At 42.5% G+C, this 26,562-nt stretch overlaps 1 protein-coding gene across 5 annotated transcripts in view; it reads right to left on the bottom strand.

The window, feature by feature from the left end:
- RAB3GAP2 (RAB3 GTPase activating non-catalytic protein subunit 2) overlaps positions 1 to 9,695 on the bottom strand; it is an 83,793-nt gene extending 74,098 nt beyond the window's left edge. For 4 of the 5 annotated variants that reach the window (XM_067564928.1, XM_067564930.1, XM_067564929.1 and 1 more), the window contains exon 1: positions 9,412 to 9,695. In XM_067564928.1, coding sequence (XP_067421029.1) covers positions 9,412 to 9,523 — 112 coding nt within the window. In that variant the 5' untranslated portion in view covers positions 9,524 to 9,695. Of the gene's footprint in view, positions 1 to 7,995; positions 8,122 to 9,411 lie in introns of all 5 variants that reach the window. The other variant, XM_067564932.1, reaches the window with a different exon arrangement.
- Between the last annotated feature and the right edge of the window lie 16,867 nt (positions 9,696 to 26,562).

Here is a 26,562-nt window from a genome sequence, read left to right as displayed (position 1 = left end):
TATGTCTTTAACAATTTCATACATCATTTGGATTGCCAACCCAAATAATTATTTATTTTGCAATGCACTGTTAAAGAGTCCGGTGTATTTTTTTGCATTTGTGTATGAACATATTACATAGTATACTCAAAGGATCCTAGGATCCTCCATAGGCTTCATTTTTCTAAAATGGAAGTAAGCTTGAGAACCTTAATAGGTTGTGAGTGTCTATTTTAAAATATACTGTACTACGTGTATAAATAAATGCTAGTAAGTGCTAGACTCTGTGATTAAATAATAGAATCTTAGTCACTGGGTCTCTTGTCTGTCTTTTTCTCTTAATTCTTTCTCTGCTGGCAATGTTATCAGGCCTCCAGAAAGACCATTCCATGATTGCCACTTTGGATCATTCCTTTCCTCCTCATGGGACATTTTGCTTTTCTTTTCTTTTGTATGTATCTAGAGTGCACATCTGGTTGAAGGCAGACGTGTCCTTAAGGCTCAGCACTAGAGATCACACCTTCACTTCATGTGTGGAGGCACTGACTTAAGCCCTGACTCAACAAAGTGCTTAAGCACACGTTCAATTTTAAACAAAATTGGACTTAAGCACATGTTTAAGCACTTTGCTGAATATAGGACACGGCAAGTAAAGCTCTGTTCTATGCCCCTTTATTCATGTCCTTTTAAAAATATTACCATTTTGCACAAAAATAAGCCTACCAGTGATAAGGACTTGGGGGAGTAAGAGAAAGTACATACACAACAGTAGTTATCCTAACTTGCTATCTAGGAGTTTTTCCACTGAGAATTTTATGGGTCAAAGCTTACAGGCAAGCTAGCACTTGATCAAAGATAAAGTTTTGTAATTATTAGACCAGCATATGACAAACCAATTTATTTACTAGTAAAAGAAACAAAGGAGGATGATATTTGGGGGAAAAGGGATAATAGAAGAAAGAATGAAAAGTTGAATTTTATAAATTCCTGGTGGAGCAATGCCTCCTCTTAATTCACCATTTCATCAGCTGCCAGGTTTTTCCCACCTTCCCCCACACCAAGACAATTTCTGAAACAGTAAGAGGAAAGTATTTCCCTGAATGATTGTAGGAATAAAATTGTAATTGTAACCCTGTAGCTTAATTCATATCTTTTAATTGTAATTGTAACCCTGTAGCTTAATTCATAGCTTTTAATTGTAATTGTAACCCTGTAGATTAATTCATAGCTTTTAATTGTAATTGTAACCCTGTAGATTAATTCATATCTTTTAATTCATACCCTTATTTGTGTCAACCTCTATATGGTTATTATTGATATCATGTAACATTTGAACTTCTCTCAGTCATACTCCATATTGTGAATGTAAAACCCCATTTTGACCTATGTACTCCATCTTGTGTAAAAACCCCATTTTGACCCTATGTACTCCATCTTGTGTCAAACCTTTTCTAAACCTTTAGATGAATAAGATAGTTATCTGAACAAGGTATGAATGGAGGGTGTATGTGTGTGTGAGTCAGACCCAAACTGCCAGCTTGTCCTGATGAAGTTGTCCTGATGAAGTGTGAAGTCCATCCTAGGCTGAAGAGTGTGAACATAGCCCCAAAAAGCAAAGAAGGATCCACCCCAGAAAAACTTAATCAAACTTAATCAAAGACATCAAAGAACAAGCTGAAAGTCACGTCTGCTATTGTACCAGCAATCAACGGTCACAGAGAAGCGACGTGACACAGCAGAACTGAAAAACCTATAAAAGACTGGGTGAGATTTCAAGGCTTTGGGGGGAAAAGCAGCGTTCTACACATCATCTAAAGAAGAGCGTCGGTGCGCGCCCGACAAGGACCCTGCTCTCCTCGTGCCCAGCTTCCCTGGCCAGGTAGCTGCCACGAGCCACGAACTACAGCAACGGACCCTAGCTACGATCTCAAGCCACAATCAGGACTGGTAGCTATATATAACTATAGAACGCTTTCTGGTGTGTTTGGGCGCGTGAATGTGTGTGTGTGTGAGTGTATATGTGTAGGTTTAAGTTAGTTATTACTTTAGTTTCTGTCAATAAATGCGGCAAACTGCCTTTTCCCCTTGAAAAAGTCCCGAGTGCTTAATTTTGCACAGCATGATCTACATCAATTCAACTTTTTCTCTAAATCATAGCATCATTAATCTGAGACAGAGAGACAAGCAATGACTACCGTATCTATGGGCTCAGATTCAAAATAATTGTTCAAAGAAACCAACAGAATAATCTTTCAGTTCATTAGGCAGAAATTTAGAGGTAATGCAGAGCCTTGGAGAAGCAAGAGTGGGTGAAAAGTCACATTATTTTGTGCTGTCAAAGGCAGCTTTTTTTTTTTTTTTTAATTAAAAGATAAACCACATCTCTGAGGTATTTGTAATAACATCTCTTTTGGAAAGATGTAGAAGCCAAGCACAGCTGTTCCAGCATACCCAGTTTATATTCCTATGTGCAATTCACCCCAGAATTATGTATCTAGACACTTTTATCCATCTATACTTATGCCATTCTAAACTGGCCTGCAGCATCAACAAATACACGTACCAATACAAGAAGCATTAGATGAACCACCCACGCATCTTTTGAGTCATATTTCTTTGGTTGTGTGATCACACCATCTCAATAGTGCAGTAAGCAATTTTATACATAAATCTACTAGATGCAGGTGCCAAATAGAATACCTTAATACAAGGTATAACTTATTACAATTGAAAAAACAATGGTAGATTACACTATGCACAAATCTTCAAGGCATTAGGCTCCAGTCATAATGAACCTGACTTTTCACTGCACTGCAGCCTGTGCAGTTATTTATGCCTTGCAAAATGAGTGTAAAACACTAACACTATAAGTTAGGGCCCTACCAAATTCACAGCCATGAAAAATGCATCACAGACAGTGAAGTCTGGTCAACTCCATGAAACCTACCTATTGTAGCAGGGTCGCAATATTGCCACCTTTATTTCAGCACTGCCTTCAGAGCTGCGCAGACAGATAGTAGCAGCTGCTGGCTGGGAGCCCAGCTCTGAAGGCAGCGTTGCCACCAGCAGCAGCGCAGAAGTAAGGGTGGCAATACCATAACATGCTACCCTTACCTGAGCGCTGCTGCTGGCATCGGCACTACATTCAGAGCTGGGCAGCCAGAGGGAGGTGCAGAATTTCCTGCAGCCAGGGGAGCTTCCCAGAGGTTGGTCTGACTCGTCCCCAGGTGCAGCCTATGCAGGGGAAAAAGAAGTCCCATTCCTCCCCAGCCCAGCCAGAACTAGAAGCTAGAGCCTAGTGCATGGCAGGAGACCCTAGCTCGGGCACCCTCAGCCCTGCCCCAACCCAGCACCCAGGAGTTAAGGGGGCCTTGGCCTGACTGTGTATGGGGGGAATGACTAGGGCACGCCCAGATCAGTGCCTTGGGCTGTAACCCACATTACCCTCCCATAAGATCAGCCCTGTCTCCCACCCCCCAAAAGTGATGACCCCCTTCCCATACCATGCCATCCTCACTTTTGCTATGCTGCTGGCGGCGGTGCTGTCTTCAGAGCTGGGATCCCAGTCAGCAGCTGCCACCTTCTGGCTACTCAGCTCTGAAGGCAGCAGCACAGAAGAAAGTGTGGCAATACCATATAATGCCACGCCACCCTCACTGCTGCTGGCAATGGCACTACCTTCAGAGCTGGGCACCTGGCCAGCAGCTGTTGCTCTCTGGCTACCCGGCTCTGAAGACAGTGCCGCCGCCTGCAGCGACACACAAGTAATGGTGGCAATACTACAACCTCCCTACAATTGCCTTGCAACCCCACCCTGACACCCTGACACACTAGCATCTAACTTCTAAAAGGGGAACTACACAAAAATGAGGAAGGTAGTTAAATGGAAATTAAAAGGAACAGTCACAACAATAAAATGCCTGCAAGATGCACAGAAACTATTTAAAAACACAATCAAGGCTCAAAGTAAATGTATACCCCAAATTAAAAAAACAGTAAGAGGACCAAAAAAATGCCACCAAGACTAAGAGTAAAAGAAGTAGTTAGAGACAAAAAGACATCCTTTAAAAATTGGAAATCAAATCCCACTGAGAAAAATAGAAAGGAGTACAAACTCTGGCAAGTCAAGTGTAAAATATAATTAGACAGGCCAAAAAAGAATTTGAAGAACTAACAAAAGAGACAAAAACGAACAGCAAAAAAAAAAAAGTTTAAGTACATCAGAAGCAGGAAGCCTACCAAACAGTGGGCCACTGAATGATCAAGGTTCTGAAGGAGCACTCAAAGAAGACAAGGTCATTGCAGTTAAGCTAAATGAATTCTTTGCATTGGTCTTCACTGCAGAGGATCTGAGGGAGATTCCCACACCTGAGCCATTCTTTTTAGGTGACAGATCTGAGGAACTGTCCCAGACTGAGGTGTCAGAGGTGGTTTTAGAACAAATTGATAAACTAAACAGTAATTAGGTGGTAAAATTTGCAGATGAAACAAAACTACTCAAGATAGTTAAGTCCAAAGCAGACTGCGAAGAGTTACAAAGGGATCTCACAAAACTGGACAACGAAACGGCAGATGAAATTCAATGTTGATAAATGCAAAGTAATGCACATCAGGAAACACAATACCAACAATATATATATATATATATAAATTATATATATATAAAATATGATGGGGTCTAAATTAGCTGTTTCTACTCAAGAAGAGTCACCATGGATAATTCTCTGAAAACATCTGATCAATCTGCTGCAGCAGTCCGAAAAGCTAACAGAATGTTAGAAACCTTTAGGAAAGAAATAGATAAAAAGACAGAAAATATCATAATGCCACTATATAAATGCATTGTCCATCCTCACCTTGAATATTGAGTGCAGTTCTGGTTGCCACATCTCATAAAAGGTATACAAGAACTGGAAAAAGTACAGAGAAGAGCAACGAAAATGATTAGAGGTATGAAACAGCTTCTGTGTGAGGAAAGATTACAAAGACTAAGACTGCTTATCTTAGAAAAGAGATGACAGAGGGATATGATAGAGGTCTATAAAATCATGAATGGTGTGGAGTAAGTAAGTGTTATTTACTCCTCCCGAAACCACACAAACCAGGGATCACCTAATTAATTTAATAGGTAGCAGGTTTAAAACAAACATAAGAAAGTACTTCTTCACACAATACACAGTCATCCTGTGGATTTCGTTGGCAGGGGATACTGTGAAGGCCGAAAGTGTAACTGGGTTAAGAACAAGAATTGGGTAAGGACACTGCTATTAACCAAGATGGTCAGGGACACAACTCCATGATCTGGGAGTCCCTAAACCTCTGCCTGTTAGAAGCTAGAACTGGATGACAAGGATGGATCACTCAGTAAAGTGCCCTGTTCTGTTCATTCTCTCTGAAGCATCTGGCACTGGCCCCCATTAGAAGACAGGATACTGACTAGATGGAGCATTGGTCTGACCCCATATGGCCATTCTTATGTTAGCCATTGTGAAAAATTACACCTTCTTTTTACAAACATAAATAATCACACAAGGTATAAAATAGTGGAGAATCAAATCTAAAGAGTGTACTCTTGCCCTGAGAAGTGAGAAAATTTAATGGGCAGGAGCTCAACTACTATTCAATCCTCCATCATGACCGGATAGAAAAAGATTTTGCCCAGGTTCCTCCAGTAAAAAAAAGTTTTCCTGATCTGAAACCAGATTATGTAGGCCAAAGGCAATGATTGGAGAAATTGCCTGTTATCTACAGTAAGAGATAGAATAGAGCAAATGGTAACCCATAATGAAAAGAGACACCAATTTTAAACAGTGTTCTTTTTTTTGATAAAATAGTATCAATCAATGATCCTCTGAGCCCTTCTATCAATTTTTGTGGTTTTACAATAAAATTTATATATGAAGTCTTTTTCCCCCTTCTGTAGCTGCCACTGAGAAACCCAAACAGAAGAAACTGACCGACTATCCAATAGAAACTGATTATCTCTGAAGTGCTGTCAAGTGTACAAAAGAAAATATTTTCGCTAATCTCTTTTAGTAGGTAATTTTTTAAAGACAGAAATATGAAAAGGTGTACGTTGTCTAACTTTGACAATTAGGAAGTGCCGCAATATTATCAGTCAGCTCCTGAATGCCCTCTTTCACATCTGGATGAACGGTTCTGCCCCTTGATGTAGAATGTCTCTACATCTTTCATGGTGGTTCAAGAAATGTAACCCAAAGAGTAAAGCCAAGTTATATGGGCAAAAGAAGTGCATAACTGTTTCAAGACCAGGTTCTGAAGCTGCTGAGGTGTGATATTATGAAGCTTGGCTGAATAAAGCTCTTCAAAATTCATTTTCCTGATAGTGTGATTCCACAACAAAAAATTTTTAATCAAATCTATACTATGTAAAACTATATTTGAAAGACCACAGAAGTAAACCTATTGTAATAATATTCATACAGCAGATTACTGACAAAGTATTATTGTAGTGGCACAAAGCTGGTTGGTAGTGCCAGTACAAAATGTACTTTACATTCTTCTCACACTTTCTGTATTTTAGTATTAATGTTTTTCCTGTTACAAATATAAGATTCCAGCTTTTCTTTTCCTAATCTCCTCATCTTTAATCTCTCTCACTTTAACTGCTTTCAGCAAAAGCTACTACTACTACTGGCCAAGCCACAGTTTTCAACAGTCTTATCTACTGATCCTCTGACTCTTTCCCCTCACAATATGGGCATGCATTCGTCTCTCGCATCTTAAAAGCCCCATCCTTTATCGCACTTCCCTCTCCAACTATCACCTCATCCTTCTGCTCCCTTTCATTTCTAAGATTATTGTTTACAATCACTGTTTCAAGTTCTTCTCCTCCAATTCCATTGTAGACTCTCTCCAATCCAGTTCCTATCTCTTGCACTCCATTGAAACTGCATTCACCAGTCTCTAATGATGCCTTCCCAGCCAAAGCTCAGAACCAGTACTCCATCCTCATCCTCTTTGACCTGTCAGCCACCTTCAACACAGGCAACCATGCTCCTTTTCTTGAAATTTTGTCCTTTCTTGGATTCCATGACTCTACCCTCTCCAGATTCTACTCCTCACTCTCTAATTGCTCCCAACTTTCTGTGGGGGTTCCACAGGGAGCTGTCCTTCATTCCCCTCTACATCTTACCTCTGGGTGAACTCATCTGCTAATAAAGCTCAAATACCATTTCTACACTGACAACTCCAAACTGAAAGCTCAGTCTGTCTCTTTGACTTCTCCTTGTGGACATCTAGACACAAGCTCAGATTCAACACGGCTAAAACAGAGCACTTAATCTCCCCCTCTCCCCACACACATCTTCTTCCCCACCTCCTTTGTCAATCACTATGGACACCACCACCATCCTGTCTGTCACTCAAGGCTCATGCCCTGGGCATCATCTGTGACTCAGACCTCTCTCTATGTCCTCACATGCAGACTATGTTTAAGTGTCTCAAATTCTTTCCGCATATCATCTCCAAGATAAGACCTTTCCTACCCATCCACACAGCAGAAACTCTCATCCATGATTTCACCATCTCTATTACCACAACATCCTCTTCTCTAGCCCTAACAAAAGCAGTCTTGCCCCATGCACAGCCATTCATAATGCAGCTACATCTCGCAGCCCCTCACTTTGACCATGCCACCCCTTTCTTTGCAGCCTTCTACTGGCCCCTTCTCTAGCACATCTAATTATTTTTGCTCTCAAGGCCCTTCATAGCTTATCCCCATCCTATTTTTTTCTCATTCACTAGTGAGATATCAGCTCCTGACGCCAATCGGCAAATGAGGCTTGCCACTTGTTCACCACTTGTTAAATTTCTAAACAAGCACCAATATGCGCTCACTCCCCTGCTGTCCCTCATACTTGAGAGGAACTCCCATAAACGTCTGTAAGGCTACCTCATTATCTGCATTTAAACTTGCCTCTGCCAGGATGACTACAAAATGCCGGACAACAGTTAGGCTGCTGTTGCACTAGGACCACTGCCTACCATGCTGACCATTATTGTCTCGTTGTCTCCTCGTACTCCCCCGTGTCTGTCTGTAGCCATCTGTTGTCTCTAGTCTTCTACTTTGACTGTAAGCTGTTTGGGGCAGGGACCATCTTTGAGTTGTTTGTACAGCACCTAGTACAATGGGGTAATAAAGTTACATTTTTTAGTTTAAGCCTATCAAATTCAAATTTCACCTTATTTGAAAGGCATTTTTCCAAAGCTAGGCAAAATCTTCCCAGCACTGTGTGTGAGAAACTCCCATTGACTTCTTGTCTTCCTCAATAGAGAAACAAGATTTTGATCCTACAATTTGTTGCATGCAGAGACCTCTGTGATCACTCAGAACCTTACTGAAGGCTCAGTGTGGGCATAGCAGTCTACCCATACATAAAGAATTGCAGGATCAGGACCTAAATTAGAAGTTAGATGAATGTGAAGCTAAAAGTTCCCTGGAAAGAAAGAGTCTTAGTAAGTCAAGAGGCACAGGGAGAAATCTAAGATTTGTAATTTGTGGTGTGATGTTAACCCATGAATTACAGTAGTTCACTTTATCACAATAGCAAACTATAACTTCTTACATTTGGTTGTATTTAATTATTTCTTTCAGTGTAAACTGACAGGCATATGGGATTCTGTACAAAAATGTATTTTTGAAATGTCAGTTACATAAGAATAAACTAATGCACAACTGACCTCTTCTTTAGCAGTGGTTCGAGTGGAAAAAATGCAAGGACATCAAACAACCTTAATTGCTATAACGGCAGAATTAAAGTCTCTACCTGAATCACACCACCTCCTCCTACATCAATTTCGGCACATTCACGATCTGTTTAACACTAATTTAATTATGAAAGTTTTTAAAGAGGGCCCTAGTACTTCACTTTGCTACGTAACTGTAGCCAAGCTCAGCCCAGTACGACTGTAGACGTGTACAATTCAGCTCCTTCACCGTCTTCATCGCGGACTGCCTTTCCCTGCAGCTTTCCAGAGGAAAGGAGACGCTGCAAGGTTTTAAATCATCTTACATACGAAGCAAACGGGAAATGTCATGCTATAAAATGTTTTGTTTTGTTTTTTTAAAACCAAAAGGGGCAAAACCTGCACCCCTTTCCCCCCGGCTCAATAAGACCCAGCACACCCCACTAGAGTGACAGGGGAGCAGCACAACCACAGGGAGGGAGCCCCGTCCCGACAGCCAGGGGGCTGCCAGTAACACCCCACTTCCCCCCCACATCGCCACACGCAAGGGGCCGTCCCCGAGCGCAGGTGAACACCCCACCCGGGGGCCGGGGCAGGAGCAGCAGCATGCCCCTGAGCGGGGGGACCCGGAGGACGGGGGGGGGGGATCTTCCCCGCCACCCCCGGGGCCCGTAGGGGTGCGGGTCGGGCGGGGCAGAGCCGGGACGGAGGGGGCGCACTCACCGCTCTCCCTGCCGGCCGCGGCGGCGCCGCCCTGGCGGAGGTGCGGGCACAGGAAGTCCCGGGCCGCCTCCAGGTCCTGGAAGTGGCAGAAGGGGAGCAGCGCGCAGGACATGGCGAGGGCCGCAGCGCCCACCGGCCAGCCCAGCCCAGCCCAGCCCGGAAGTGCTCGGCACCGCGAGTGACCTGGCCCGGGGTGGGGGAGGGCCCGCCAGCCGGCCTGCCCGTGGATCCGCTGTGCGCATGCGGGGGAGAGAGGGCCGCGGGAGGGCCGAGAATCACGTGACCCGTCACGTGGTGCTTGTGTGAGATCTTCTTGGTGCCGCCCACGCCACGCCCCCCCGCGCACGCCCTGTAGCGGCTGCCATAGCAACGGCAGGAGCGGGCCTGTGCCGCCGCCGCGGCGGGATTCCGGGCCTGGAGGAGGCCATCGCCCGCCGTCTACGGGGCTCCTCGGCGACCGTTGGGGCCTTGTCCCGGGACTGCGTCTCCTCAGGCGCTGCCAGCGGCGGCAGCTGTTCCACCGCCGCTCGGTGCGGGCCGGGCCCGGGCTCCGCAGCCGGGAGCTGCCGAGAGGCGTTTGAGCCCCGCCGTGAACGGATCTGTCTTGAGCCGGGCTTCACGGGGCCGCCCCGCACCGGGTGTCCGAGCCCCGCCGCCTCCATCGCACCCGTACGAAGGCGATGCCCAGGGGAGCATCTGCCACTGCCGGCCTCTCTGAAGGAAAACTGGGCTGGGGGGAGGTGCAGGTGTAGGTGTGTGTGTTTGGTTTGGGGGTTTCGTTTTCTGTTTGGTTTGCGGAGTGCGGGGCATTGGCGCGGTGGGGTGGCGGGGTGCCTGGTGAGGGGCATTTCTCCCTTTGCTGGAAAGACGTTTTAGACGAGGAAGGTTTTTCAGCATTTCTTAAGGCTCTGGAAGTTAGTTCAGTAGCTAGGCCCCCTCAGCTGAGAACCTTTGGTCCCCGGCTCTCAGGTTCTTCACCCTGGGCTTTATGATCTGTGTTGCCCCAGAGAAACACAACTGTCTCTGCTGATCCTTTAGCATAGTTGGGAGGGGTGTTAATCCACTAATTGCTTTGAAGATTAGGAGCAAGGCCTTAAAGTTGCATCTGAAACTTACTGGAAAGAAGTAGGATTTGAAGATAGGCCTACTCTGGTCTAGATCAGGGAGGAAGAAGGGAATGGCACAGGATGGCTGGCTACTGTAAATGAAACAGGTCCCAGGTCCCAGGCATCAAAACAGGTGCTCCTTCTTTGGCTGATTAAGAGAATGGGTCAGCACCAGGGTACTATAAAATAAAAGGTCAGAAGAGACTCACTGAGGCAGAGCCTTGGTGAGAATCAGTTAGGAAAAGTTGGGAGACTTTCCTGGCTCTGGGGAATGCTATAGAGAGCTTTTTGGCTTCCTGGTAAGAGGGAAGAGTTATCAGGAAGCCAGGGGAGGGGATAGTTTGCTGATCTTCCTGAGCCAGTGAAATCCAAGGAGAAGGCTGATGGATGAGAGAAAAGGAAAGAGAAAGAAGGAGATGCTTACTGACTCTTGGAGCTGGAGAGCTGAAACCAGAGGGTTAGAGGGCTCCGCTAGAGAGCCAGTGTGGTCAGAGATACTAGAGCTGTACTTGCATAGATTATGGTGTTGGGTTTTGGTGTGTACATAGGGCTTTTCTCTGTAATAAATTAATCCCACAAAGGCCATTTACACTAAGAAAGATTGGCTGGATTATTTCTGGGGACTCAGGAGGGAAACTGAGGCAGGTGCACCTGACATGCTGTAGCCTGCTGGCAGAGGGTGCTCCCAGGTGGAGCTGCTCTATGATAGGCAGCCTCATTCTATACCAGCAGGAGCCTCTGCATTGTCTTCATGTTCAGCTTCAGATACAGAAAATTACAATAATCTAGCCTGGGAGTAACACATACATGGCTCCATGTGACAAAATACTCTTTTAGGAAGAAGGGGTGAAGTTTCCCAGCAAGCTGCAGTCACTCTGCTAAGCTTAGTGAAGAGTCAAATAGCACGGTGGGGTTTCATATCACTCTGATGAATGGGGGCTGTATGTCTTCAATAGAATGTGGAGACAGTGTTTCATCTAGTTCTTGAAAGCATTTCCCTCTTCTAGTCAGGGTCACTTTAGTCTTGTCTGGGTTCTGCTTGAGCCAGCAGCTCTTCATCTGTAAGCATTCTGACAACTTAGTTACATCTATGATGAATGAGATCTGTAGCTGAGTGTCATCAACATATTGCTGGCAACTGAGCCAAGGCATCTCACCATCTTTTCCCATGGTCTCATGGAGATATTGAAGCGGGGAAGATATTATGTATCCCTGTGAATAGAACTACCTTAGAGTGAATTCCTTCCTATTATATTCTATTGAAGGCTCCAGAGGGTAGTAAATGGCAACAGGTTCTTCGTGGAGACCCTTGACTCTGCAGTACACTTTCCTCACTCCTCTTTGATTTACAAGAGTCCATATTTGTTAACCTTTCAGACATGCTGCAAAATCCCTTTCCTTTTTTATATAGGGATGTGATGGCTTCTCCATTATTTAAATCAAGATTGGGTGTCTTTCTAAACCATAGGTGCTAATTCAACCAGAAGTTATACTCTTGAGGCAGGAATTACTTAGTGAAATTCTATGGCCCATGTTATGCAGGAAATCAGACTAGGTGGTCAGAATGGTCCCTTCAGGCCTTAAAATCTGTGGTGAAATCCTGTCCCTATTGAAGTCAGTGTGGCTTTTCCAACTGACTTCAGTGGGGCCAGGATTTTACCCTGAGAATCTTTTTCTGGACATCTGGGGATAAAGCAAAACAAGAACATAGTATTGGTTGTGGGCTTAAGTTTGTGATTTGGCAGGTACTAATTTGAGTCTATTTGATTATACTGACAAATTACATTTTGTCGTTGGGTATTTTATTACACTATAAAGGCATCCAGAGCAATGAAACAACAGTATTGTTTTCTATATTTTGAAAGAAAGGATCACTCAAAGAATCATTCACTGTTACAACAACCCTAAAATTTATTCACAGTTAAAGCATTGTGAGGTAGGATCTCTTTAAAACGTAAGTTTAATTATGTATGTTTTTTTCATGCAGATGTCTTTGATTTCCTCAACATCTATGTAACCAGTGGCAGTGAGCCTCTCAGCTCAGGTTGACAGACTTGGGTTAGCAGGGCTAGTGCCTTAAAAATAGCAGTGCAGAAAGCAATTAGTTGTGTCTTGGGCTCAGAAGCCCACTCCTCTCCCTTGTCTCTTAAGATTATTTCTACTGGCTCTCCTTTCAAAAGTCCAGTCACCAAGTACTCCAAGTTCTTCCACTTTGTTCACCAGGCCCATCGCAGCTTCCACACTGTGGTTGAGAATATTGTTGGCTTTGATTACATGCACTCTGAATGCAAAGCTTTTGTCTTTGTAAATTGTGGTGAATTGGTCCATGCAGTTCAGAATACCTGCAGGGCTAGTCAGTGCTCTGTCAGGTGATTTCAGCTCTGGAAATGGCTATACAGCCCTTCTGACATGACTATCGTCTGCTCTTGTGTGAATGTTAAAGTCAACAGTCTTCCCATTAATATTCCATTTCACTGTCCAGGCAGGCTCTGTGTCATCACACATGATAGGTCCCAGAAACAATTTAAAGTGGCATACAGCTGCAAAATGTCCATATTTTGTGCATCTATTATATCTTGCACCTTTGGATGGACATACATTTCTTGAGCTATGCATTTTTCCACAGCTTGTGCATTTAGTCTGAAAGGGTTTATAATTAGCCCTCATTATCTATGGGGTTTTGTGATAATTACTTTTAGCAGTCATGCTGTGTCTGTTTAAAGTTTCTAAACTAGTTTCTGTTTTTTCAGTTTTGTTATGTTGCTCCTGCTTTGTTTTGTTGCTTCACTAGCTCAGTCTGTTTTACTATCTGAATAGTGGTGTGTAGATTTAAATATCTCTTTAATTGTAATTGCTGTGAGAGACTTTTGTCTGTAAGTTCAATAATAAGTCTATCCTGTTGTTTTCATGTTTTACAGTCAAAATCCCCAAAAAGGCTATCTGAAAGGCATGCAAAGCAAAATTCAACAGATTCCCTTGGTTCTTGAATTCTCTAATGAAAATACACTTTCGTACACCAGATTTCTCTGTGATATAAAGTATGCATCAAACACTGACATACCTCTTTCATAATCATCTTTGTAACCCTCAGTAGTAGGGCCTACCAAATTTACGACTGTGAAATCTGGTCTCCCCTGTGAAATCTAGTCTTTTTTGTACATTTACCCTATACTAATATATATATACATACACTATAGGATAAAAGCATACAAAAATGCACAGCGTTTCTCAGACTGGAGATCCTGACCCAAAAGGGGGTTGCAAGGCTATTGTAGGGAGGTTGCAATATTGCCACCCTTACTTTTGCACTGCCTTCAGAGCTGGGCACCCCAGTCAGCAGCCACTGCTTTCCAGCCACCCAGCTCGAAAGGCAGCACTACCACTAGCAGCAGTAAGGGTAGCATGGTATGGTATTGCCATCCTTACTTCTGTGCTACTGCTGGCAGCAGTGCTGCCATCAGAGCTGGCCACTTTTCAGCCATCCTCCTCTGAAGGCAGCAAAGCAGTAAGCGTGGCAATACTGCAACCCCCCACAATAGCCTTCTGACCCACTTTTGGGTCGGGACCCCCTGTTTGAGAAATGCTGAGTCTTGAGAGCTTTACATGTTTATATTTTGCCATTTTAAAATACATATTCATGCTTTGTTACAACACTGTGAAATATAGGATTTACATATCTGAAACTGAAATTAGAAATGAGCTGCAAACTTGACACATTCAAACTGGGTTTAAACAGAGTCTTGGAATGGCTATCTCACTACCGAAGGTAAATTACTTTGCTCACCCATTCTCACCTCCTATTCAATGGTCGTCATTAGGTCTTAAGTACCGGACTCCATCTCCCCCATTGTTCTCAATGCACCTGAGATATGCACTATATGCACTATAAGATACCTCTATGTTACCTATTTTCTGTATTACTGCATCTGAAGAAGAGAGCTAAGTCTCTCAAAAGCTTATGTCTACAAATATTAAATTTGTTAGTCTTTAAAGTGCCACAGAACTCTCATTGTCTTTGTGAAATTTAAGATTTTTAAAATGCTATGACTGTGAAATTTATGAAAATGGACCATGAATTTGGTAGGACCCTAGTCCTCAGTTAAAGGCAGCTTTTAAATCAATAAAGGCTTTATATACCTCATCCTTCTTGGACCAAAACTCTTGTGCTTTTTTCAGTAATTTGTCTAATGGTAAAAATCTGCTCTCTAGTTTATCAGCTGGGCATAACCTGGCTTGCTGTATGGTATAGATTATTTATGGTGAGGTTAACAGACTCAGGAAGAACCAGTGTGAATAGTTTGCTTGAAAGGGAAAGCAAAGTGATGCTGCAGTAGTTGGAGCACACCAGAGCACCACTTTTCCCTTTCCAAAATGGGAAAATAATCCTCCAGCACCAGTTGTTTCCCACAGATCCATACTTTGTTGATAATAGAGGTCAACCACTCCAAGATGGAATTCCCACTGGGCTTGATCAGCTCTGCAGCTGTACCACAGATACTGGCAGCATGGCCGTTTTCAGTGCTTCAAAATTCCTCTACAGTGACATCTTCTACATTACGTGGTGGGGTGGTCATTGGACTCTTCACATCCTCCTGGAGCTGTGGATCTGCAGCTCTAATGGGGCAGTAAAAAGCTCCTGAAAGTGTTCTTTCCATCTACTCAGACATTCTGCCTCTGTTTGTTATGGTGCTGCGTCCATTTCTGATGAATGAGGATTTGTTCAGTGTACTGGCTTTTAAGGTACACAACACTGTAGAGATAGCACCATAGTTGTTTCTGGTTGATACAGCTTCTATCAGTTGAACCTTATTTGCCCAAAGCATTTCATGGTCCTGCTTTAAAGCTGTGTTACTCAAAGCCATGAGGCATTGATATTCTTGGTTGTTCCCATTTTAGCGAGCCACGTGTCATTTTTCTATGATGTCCAGGGTCTGTTGACTTATTCATTGATGTTTGAGGCTTGGGGAACCTTTTCTCCACCACTTCGTTAGCAGTGTCCATAATAGAAGACCTTGGAAACAGTCTTGTTTAATAATTAAATATTTATCTCAGTAGTAGTAGGTATCGGTTTTCAGCACATCTATCTTGGAATTCTCCTACCAAGAAGTGATTAAAAGTTTTGGTCCTTTTTTCAGTCTTATACATCCTCACTAAGAGCAACGTTGACACATCCATAGATGTGCTGTTACTAGTTCGCTAAGGTGCCTTCAAGCAAGCAAAAATATTCATTTGCTGTCTTTGAAGTGCACATTTTCAATGTCTGTGTTCATTAGAGTAAGACTTAGATGTCACAGATCTGAGAGAACTATCAGGGATATGATCAAGAGATATAAACGTCAAGGAAGAAAAAAGGATGCCTACCGTTCATGATCTTTAATGAGAGAATCTGAAAGTCAGTGAAGCAAATATAACAGTCTGAGGATGAGTTCAGACTGTCATCTGGGGGAGTCAGCCCTGTTAAATCTGGGTGAGGTACTTAACCTTTAATGGCGGTATTGGCCGATATACTCTATGTAGAGCTGGTTGAATCATTTGTTGTAAATAAATTATTCAATTAATTTGGCCCAATTTTTTTATTATTCATGAGCAAATCATTCATGAGCCTGTCCTGATTTCTGCAAATAATGTATTCATTATTCCTAAGTAGTTGCAGAGTAGTTTGGATGAACAATTTTCAGCCTCCATGTTCACAACCTGTTCACTGCAGCTATTTATGGTGTGTGATTGGTCACTTCATTCTAATAATATTGCTTCTGCTATCTGGCTGGATGACTAAAACTTTTTAATAAAGAAAATAAACAACTGGCAAATGACAGTAAATAACGAATACTCTTGATCACACAAAATGCCCATGTCCATTTTGCAAATATGGCTAAAGGACACAGAATAACCATTCCCTAAGTAAGCATTTCCCAGAGTGTGGTGCATGCATCCAGGGGTGAGTATGAAGCATTAGCCGGAGAAGGGCATTGAAAATGTATTAAGATGGGTAAGCTTGTAACACCATGGGGCATGCCTACAGCCAGGATGATGGGGCATGACAAGTTTCATTTTCCTGAAGGGGTGATCAACTTTCCAATGGTGGGGAAATGCTACCCTAAGCATTTTTTGTGTACAAAATCTTGGTTGTGCAAATGTTTTATGAATAGTGACACATACATTGTCAAACTGAAAAGCCGTTCAGTGTTCGAACCACTGTTCACACAAGTACACGTAATAAAGATATAACACACAGGCGGGCTATTAAGAGAGAAGTCTGTATTTTTTTACCTCCGTTATCTTACATTGATCAAAGTTACAAAAGGTTATATCCTATCATGTGACATGGGTCAGTAGACAGCACTGTTTTTACAGGATTGAGCCAGATTCACCATTTATAACTTTAATTTCTTGGGGGGGGAGAGAGAGGATTTCTTATATAAAACAGCAGGTTCTTTTTAGTCTTCATCAGGCCTTTTGTTAACATACTACTCTATATCTCTCTAAGGGTAATAGTTAGGGTGTACATTGAAGCATCTCCGCTGGGATGAAAATGGGGTGGTGACTCAAACTTTTTGTGTTAAATTTCAAATATAATTTGTTCTGCTCTCATTTTTGGCATCTAGTCAGGATTTAGCATGATCTAGGAGATGAGACGTGGTAGGTTCTATTCCTTAGTCTGCAACTGAATTATATTACCTTGGGCAAGTCATGTAACATCTATGCCTCAGTTTCCCCATTTGTTAAAGGGGAATAAAAATGTTTATCCACCTTTTTGAAGTGATTGAGATCTAAGTGTGCAAATACTTATTCTTTTATTACTACATTTCTTATAAGAGTCCCCTTGCTCTAATAAAGACACTTGTCTTGTCCACCAACTTAACAGGTGACACTGTCAAGCTCTAAAACAAGTTCAATCCAGTCATCCTCCACTGGAGTCTAGATGATGTCAGCAGATATCGAAGGAAGAGCAACGTCTGAAAACTGGGATGATCACAAGATTCCTTTCACACTTTATAGAGCAGTGTTGGCTGGATTGGTTGTGGATAGAAAGCCAGTCCACAATAAGAAAAAGACATCCAGAGTGTCAAGCTTTTTTGGTATAAACTTCTCATGTGAACAGACAAAAGCTTTCTCCCATAGGGCAACTCTGCCCAAAAATCTCTCAGCACCAGAGCCAAAATAAACTTCAGAGACTGGCTTTTTTTTTTTTTTTTTTTTTTAAATATATACAGCTTAAAAGCAAGAGTGTTTAGCTTTTGGTCTCAGGGATGATGTTTAGTGAGACTGAGAAACCATGATTGCTGTTCTTTGCAGTGGAGCCCTTTCGTTATGAGAAAGCCATGCTAGATGAGTATCTAAACTTACTACAAAACTCGAGTCAACTAACTACTAATTTTTTACCTTATTCCTTTTAATTTTGTAGGGAAGCATTAACCGAGAGAAGAAGCAATAGATGATGACTTACCTTTCTGGATGGGGACTAAGCCAAAATGTAACTTTCATCGTTCCACTTCTATAGTTTGCAGTTTCCACCATAAGACTTCTCGTAACACAACTGTAGTATTTTGGTCAGTGTCACTATTTGTTTGACTCAAACCTGCTGTTGCAGGGCTAGTTGCACCTCTGTCTCCTTTCTTATCACACTTAATTTACCTTCTTAGGTGTCTGGCCTTGTGCTTTTACGTATCCTGGGGTGGAGTCTTGCAGTTCTCCCATTCTTAGGCTGGGTCCTGGCCTATAGTACCTTGTGTATCAACTGTTATCACCCTGCAGGTCCAACTAAGCTCAGACGTCTTCCCTTTGGGAGTCTGTGGTCAGAAGTATACAATGATCTGTAGCTTTCTTCAAACCAAAGTATTGTTTGTTTTAATAGTAGGAACAAAGCATAAGAAAACAAAGGATTTTCAAACAGTCTACACTCAGGGCTGTTACCTAAAGTTTTACCATCCCCTGCTGGTAACCCAAGCAGGACTAACTTTTTTAGGCACCCCCACTGGGTCCTGTATTAGTTCTGCACAACTAGTGCCCCTCTAGTGAGAGAGGGTCTCTTTAAATCAATGGTTCTCAACCTGGTGTGTGTGTGGTCCCTTTGGGTGGTGCCAAAGGTTACAGGGGATCTGTGGGGCTTCAGTAATATTGAGGTCAATTAGCCCCCCGAGCCCTGCGCCGGCTGGGTGTAGCTTCCCCTGTCCCCCAACCCCCATGCTGGCCAGAATGGAGGAGCAGCCTTCCCAGTCCCATGCTGCCTGTGCGCCTGGCTGGAGTGGAGCAGCCCTGCGTCGGTGAGGGTCTGGAGCAGCCTGGGCCAACCTGCTAGCACCTGCTGCCTCCATTACCCTCAGTCCATGAAGGTTTGGAAGAGGCAAGGCCACACGGGTTGTGTGGTGGCAGCAGTGCCAGGGAGGCTTAGCTTTTTACTAAGGTAAAAGTAATTTATTAGTGTTTGTTTGTGGCCGGTGAGGGGGTGGGTTGGGGGTGTGTGTGTTTTACCTAGTGTTAACTAGTGAGGCTTTCACTCAAAAAGGTTGGGAACCACTGCTTTAAATCCTACTCTAGTTCTTTTGTTCTTCTATGTTCGTGGGCTTATCAAAACCAGTCGTGTAGGCTCAGCAGGAGATAAAGCCAATAGCCTCAGTGCCAGTAGTTCTGACGTTGTCCCTTAACAACTCTCAAGTGTTTGAAGAGGGGTGGTTTATGTTGTTCTTTTCCTTTCTGCCTGTTTTCCCAGCTTAGATTCCTGTTGAGTTATCTCAATATAGTAATACAGAAAACACCCTGATAACCAGGCCAACATACAGTATTCATAAGTTATTCCTCCCCTATTCAAGTTCAGCTGTGAAAAGTTAGTAATATTTAAATATACTTTTCATCTGAGAATCTTAGACTGCTTTTATCTAAAGGAGTTAAGCAAACATTAATTGATTGAGCCTCACAACTCCCTCGAAGGTCGGAATCTATTATAATACCCATTGTAAAGATGGACAAATGACAGCACAGAAATGATAAATGTCTTGCCCAACATCACACAGCAAAGTTGCGGCAGAACAGAGCGAAAAACCCTAGAACCCTGAGGTGAGCTCCACACACCTCACACAGCTTTATGCAGAGTAAAAGGGTTGTATGGGCTGGATGAAACATTGTTATGGGTTAAGTTAAAATCTCTTTTAACTGATGCGTGAATGAGTTCCCCATTCAGCTCATAAGAGAGAATGAAGCGGTCACAAAGCCCAGTAGACTGCCCAGGAACTAGCAGGAGCTGGATGAAGGGTTCAACTGGGTACGCGAGCAGGCGTGTATGGAGGTAAAAGAGAACACACGGAAACTGAGAACAGACTGAGTATGAGAGACAGCCTGTAGGAGCAGACTATGGAAGAAATCTGTGGAGAAGTTTTTTGGGTCGGGGTGCAGGCTGAGAAGAGTGTGCTTGGTGTTGTGAGCAAAAGAAGTTTTTTCCTGCTACTTGATTCCCTCTGCACTGAGAGAGGTAGGATTTTGCACATTCTTTGTAAATAAACAAAACTGCATCAATGAAATTTCTGGAATACCCACAGGGCCCTAAACCTTCACTAGCTGTTGGAGAGGTGTAAAGGGGCCCTAAAAGTCCCTGTTCTAGCTGGGGGAGGTTTCCCTTAGTGGAGGCACTGCAGAAGACAGCCATCTGCCTGCCTCCTAGGGCCTCCTCCCAAGTCTTGGTGTGGGGTTAGAAGCCCTGTGGCCCACAGAGCAGCTTCAGGAAGCTGCTTTAAGGCTACATCTACACCAGGAGCTGGAGTTGTGATTCCCAGCCCATGTGGACATACTCGCACTGTCCTCAAGCTAGCATTCTAAAAATAGTAGTATAGCTTGGTAACACAAGCAGTGGCATGGGCTAGCTGCCCCTACTACTTATCCACAGGATCTGGGTGGGTTTGTACTCAGGGCAGCTAGACCTTGTTGCTGCCCGTGCTGCCGTGGTTACACTATTATTTTTTTTTTTTTTTGTGCATGTTAGCTTGATGAAAGCTAGCATGAAAGTGTCTGCTCAAGCTGGAAATTGCACCCCTGGCTCCAACTATAGCTGTAGTCTAACTTAAATAGACTCCCAGGGCTGTCTGGGCTATTCTTGGAGCCTATCCAGCCCCTGGAGCAGCCCAGGATTGGGAGGGACACAAAGGTGGATTAAAGCCATTGTAGCACCTCCTCCTCTTAGAGGTAGAGCACAGAATCTAACTCTTGATTTCTATTTTATTTGTGTACATTGATTCCCACATCACCTGCTTGTTCCTAAGTTGTTGAAGTACAATCAGCAGAGAAAATATTCATTTGAACTTCCATCACCCTCAGAATAATTTCTCTTTCTAGCAATTAATTAGCACTATGGTGAAGGCCATGTTCCAAGACACAGAGAGAGGTTAAAAATATGCAGTCAGCAATCAAGTCAACTTATTTTTACAGACCCTTATTTTAAATCTTATTTTAAAAAGAGAAAAACTGTTACCAACCATTATTGGGTCTTTGGAGCTGAGCCTTTCTGACACAGGAATAGAAGCTGAACTGAGATCAGCTAAGGATTTGATAGCGCTTGTTGGACTCTCATATTTGGTTAAGGTGCTAGATATAAAATCTCTACTGGAGTAATTTGCTGTCCCTTTTTCACCTATTATAATATTAGTATAATATTAGTATAATATACTATTAGTATAATATTATAATATTATAATATTAGTATAAAAGCAGAATGACATTAATAGCTAATGTGTTATGTTCGCAGACCGTTTTTCTCCCAGGACGATACAAGAGAACAGTAATTTATTAGTTGTTTAGTTAAGAACTGTGACTGAATGCACCCTGATATTCACACCCTACACACCAGTGTAATAATCTGTGTACAAAATATGGCTTGTGAGGTATATGAAAAACTATAACTTACTGGTCAATAATATCATGGTGAAATGTATGTATCAGTGTTGTATGTAAAGTTATTATGCTAGTAGCACATGTTCAAATCCACAGAACCCTGACTAGGCAGGACTGGATAAACAGGTCTGTCCTAAACAAAGGAATGTGCTTACTTCAATTTACATATAAGTAGTAAACAGCATCCTTGAGACATCAAGAAGGAGACCAGGCAAATCAGCATTTGAGCATACACAGGAGAGAAGAAAAAGCATAGGGCCACCTTTGCCCCCAGACTCCACTTCGCCTTTATGGTTTGAATAAACTTTGCTTTGAGGGAAGCCTCAGAAGAATCCACTTCAAAGTGTGACTGGACTATAAAAATGAGGGGCAAAAACACTCCAGGGTCTCCTGCCCTATCTGTCTTTCTCTCTTCTACCTTAGAAGACAAAGGAACCAGTCCTTTGACTTGAGGGGAGCATCCTGACCTGAGATTTTGGTCAGCATTGTTGCTAGGAATATGTAGTAGGGATTTTACCTTGAACCAAGTCTAGTTTGTTAAGTTTTAGTATCAGGAAGCATTTTATCTTTATTTCTCTTGTACCCATTTCTGACTTTAATACCTTATATTTGTACTTACTTAAATCTCTCTCTTTGTAGTTAAATAAACTTGTTTTATTTTTTAATCAAAACTAATTCAGTATTGTGTTTAAACTGAACTGTCTGCTGCTTTAATTGGAGTTGCCCAAACTGATGAATATTGACCCCTTACAAGGGCTACAGACCTCTAATATATGAACTGTCCAGGAGAGGGCTGTACACTGCAGTACACACATTTTGGGGGAAATTTAGGACTTGGAATGTGTTGGGTCACCTTGCAACTAAGTGGTAACCAAGGCTGCTGGAAGCCAGAGTGTGGCTGGTGTGTTGCTGGCAGGCTGGAGCTATACTCAGAGTGAGACTTGCATGCTGTTTGTGAGCAGCCCAAGTTGGGAGGTATAGCAGCAAAGCATAGTGAGGCACTCAACGTTGCAGGTGAGTGGTGGCACAACGCCTCACGAGTCTGGATTGCAACCTGGAATGTGACAAGAACATCAGTGGATAATTGAGTCTTTTTATACATACACGAAGAACAACATGGAACCAAATTCATTCTTGAGGTAAATTCAGTTGGTAAATTCTTTCACCAGATTTCCTCATGCCTAAATATAACTTCAGGGGAGTAGAAAAATGGTTTTGAAGACAAAAGTGAGCCTATCTTTTTGGCAGAATAGAAAAAGAAAGAGCATCTATTGATGCTTCTGCCCAGAAGGAATAGCTATATATTGCTGATCTGGATTACAGGTTTAAAGATTAGACAGCAGGTACAGCAGAATGGAAATTGTATGATGTGTGCATACTAGGAGAAATGAGCCACAGCTGCATAGAAAAGAGACAGGCTGACCAACTGTCAAAATTAAGCTTTGTGTAATTTATTTAACTTTATAGTGCCACAGGCTGGTTAGTTTGGTCTGTCACACACTTTAAGTGTTCCAGTGAGCTCGTAGCTAATCCAATTAGTGTTAGCTCTTCAATTTCTAAAAGTGAACTGGAAATGTTGTATAACACATCATATTCAGCTTCATTATTTTAGCTAGTGTTCTTCCTCAGGCTTGAAGTCTTAGATAACTTGAGCTTCAGTATGAGAAATAAGTTCTCTAAATCAATTAGGTTGGATAGGGAAAAGGTTCTCTGTTCACTTTCAGGTCTGTGTGCGTGTGTGCGCGCGCGCATGCATCCATAACACCACAGCGTGAATGTATCTGACCGTACACAGTGGATGAGATTATAATACTTATAGGCACAGGATCATTAACATTTCTTTGCTTCTAGAGCTGATGGTGTCAATGTACAGCTGTTAGTATATCACTGATCTTTGTGCTTTGAAACGTGTACCTGTTTTTTCATGTGATATACTTAGCATGTTTACTGGGAGATGGAGGAGGAGGAGTTGGTTTCTTGCATTCTTTGGGTATGTCTACACTGCACACTCCTTAAGGCAGTCTGTAGAGTACATATACTAGCACGAGTATAAAAGCAGTGTAGACGTTGAGAGGCATTGCTTAGGCGAGTCGAGTAAAGAAACTTTAGGTTATGTACTCCTACACCGCTCTCTGCACACCCAAGCAGTGTTGCCCTTTAGCTACACAGCTATTTTTAGCAGTGTAGTGTCCCATTGCTTTCCCCTGCCAGAGCTTTTCACTCATGTGTGGACATAGCCCACTTTTCACTGCAGCATGTAGTGAAATATACCTTATGGTACATGCTGCTGCCAGTAGTGCATTTCAGATGTAGCCTTTGTTTACCACATTATCCTTTCAGAAACCTAGCAGAACAAGACTGTACATCATTCTACATGAAGTGGAAGCAAAGTGGGTGACTAATGCAAAAAAATTATTCACAAACTAATTTCAGCAATTTTTATGAATACTTATGAATATGAATTGTTCTAGAAGGAAGAATGATCTTGGTTCTGCAGCATGGAAGCCAATACATACTTTTTCCTTTAAAATTCTGGAGTGATTCTGGAGTGGATAAGACCCTTTGAAATGAAGGGTTTTTTTGTTTTTATTAATGCAACCGCAGCTGTGATTCACTTAGTCTCAAATAGACTTTGTATGTTAGCCTCCAAGAGATACATGCATAAGTGATGGAATCAAAATCAAATCAAAAGTTCTGTTTCCCAAAGTGATTATTTTTTTATGTGAGGGCCATATCCAGGAGACTGGACATTGAACCAGGATTAAAGTTGGTTTTAGATTCCTAATAGCTAAGCTAGACCAATTGAATTGATGATACTTAATCAGCCAGGCTATGCCAGGAACTACAAGCTGCTATTCTGTCATATTATCTGTTTTTATCTTCACTATCAGTAATGTGTACTAAGTAAAAGATACTGTTGGCCAGATACTCTGGATTTATGCTTGTATAAATGCGAGGAGAAATGCCAGTGAATTCAACAGTGTACAAAAGATGTTTGTATAACTGTGTAACTAAGAGCAGGATTTGTCCTTGTCTTTTCTAATTTATTCTAGGGAGCACGCACATGTTGTTCTTGTGTATAGTTGTTAGGGGGCAGCAGATATCATGAAAAGGGACACAGGAACTTGAATGAACTCTGTTCCCCCATGTTTCAGTATTCAATGGAAAATTTTATATTTGGGTGAAGTGTGTATTGCCTAACACCCACTTCAACCCCCTATTTTCAGTTCCTTATAAGTTTGCTAAATTCTAATTGTGCAGGTTGAAATTGTCTATACTTTGTCTCTTCCTTGGTTCAAGTTTTTTCTGAAAGGTTTAACAGTAACGGTGCAGCCATTTCAGGAATCAGGCTCATGAAAAATTGATAGTTCTACCAATGTTAAAAAATGTTTTTTTCTAGCCGTTGCTTCAAACATCTCTAGTGCATCCATGGTTTGGAGCAAAAATTTGAGATCGGGTAGGGGGATAGGTGTGGAGTCAGAGCTGACTTAAAAAAAAAAAAATGAAAATCCATTCTGGGTTAGCCAATTTGTTAAAGCTCTGAAGATTACCCTGTATTCCTCTAGGTCACAGACCTGTTTTAGGTGGGAATATAGTAGCAATCCAAGTTTAAATGTCTCACAAAATGAGTAGTATAATTAGTAATATTTGAAACAATAATTGGCTCAAATATGAAATATATATGTAAAAATCAATACTTCTAGAAACCACATTAAACAGCTGACTGTTATAATTTTAACAAACACTTTATGTTAATAGTATGAAGAATTTGTTATAGTAAATATTTCTCTCCTTTGCCTCTTTCACATTTTCTGACTAACATATATAGTACCATTGTTTACATCACTTCTGATTCTGACACACTGAGTTGGATCTTTAAGGGTTCATGTTTCTCAGCTTTGATCCAAGTCTGTTTTGCCTCCTGATCATGTGACAGAGCAGGACCCCTGGGAAATATAAAATCTGCCTGTTCTCAGTAGGCCAGGGAGCTGTCAGAGATAGCACTGTGTTGGGAGATGAGGCTGCTTGCTGAGAGGGAGCTGGTGAAGGAGCCCGGGAGGGGTGTGTGAAAAAAGCTAAGAAATGGCTGGAGTAGAGGCCTAGAAGCAGGTTATAGAAGGATGCTGGGGAGGGATTTGAATTCTGGGAAAGCCGGAGAAAAAGACTTCACCTGCAACAGGCCCAATTACAAAGTAGCCCAGGGAAGCAGTGGAGAGGCCAGTTCTATGTTTAGAACAGAGTAGTGTTCACAAGGCAGGGTCTGAGGGCTAGCACCTGTAGTAAAGGGAGGGTGTGTGTTCCCTTATGTGCCATCTAGAGATGGTGTAGAAACCCCTTGCACTGAGAGGAAAGGGATTGTTAAGCCTGGGGAATAGCTGATGCAGGAATTATTGGCTTGTGGAATGCCTGAAAAGGATTATTCTTCGAGGAGTGTCCCTGTGGGTGCTCCACTTTAGGTGTCTGTGCTTGTAATCGGAGATTTGAAATAGGGTCGTGCTGCTTCAGTTAGTTACATAGCGCTGCGCGACCAACCGTTCCTCAGTTTCTTCTATACCACCTTTGGCTTGAGTCGGAGCACTTAGTAGCGCCCCTTACCTCGGTATTGTTACCGGTTAAAAGTTAGTTAGTTTATACTTACTTTCCCTTATTACTTATTTTTAAAAATGTTATTATATAAAAACCTTTTTTTTCTCTTATTAGAAAATTAAGTTTCAGTTCTTTAGTGACCCTTTAGAATAGGTAATTGTCCCCCTCTCATACTTGGCAAAACCTCTCTTGGACGAACATGCCCAGTTCTCCAAGTTTCAAATCCCGGTCCCTGATGGACATGCACGGTGTGGCCACTGCCGTGGCGAGACGCACATATCGCAGAAGTACACCCACAATCTTAAAGTCAGGAAGGCAAAAGATCTCCAACTAAAACTCCTTATGATGGAGAAGTTTCTCCACTCAGCATCCGATCCCAAATCACGGACCCCCACAGCCAACGATCCCCAGCAGCAGCTTCTGATGGAGGTGCCCCTTCAAGGGTTCAGGCAAAAGAGCACTCTGACAAAAAGACCATGAAAAAGTGGACTATGACTTCCCATCTGCAGGAACCGGCGTAGAAATAGCGTTCTCCAGCTGTGGAGACCCCACTGGCAGCAACTGCACCGGGACCTTTCAC

This window comes from Emydura macquarii, unplaced genomic scaffold (genome assembly GCF_026122565.2).
Source record: "Emydura macquarii macquarii isolate MOO-44397 ecotype Brisbane River unplaced genomic scaffold, CSIRO-AGI_Emac_v2 contig_2676, whole genome shotgun sequence".
Classification (NCBI taxonomy): Eukaryota; Metazoa; Chordata; order Testudines; family Chelidae; genus Emydura; species Emydura macquarii.
This window is presented reverse-complemented; position numbering and strand designations above follow the sequence as displayed.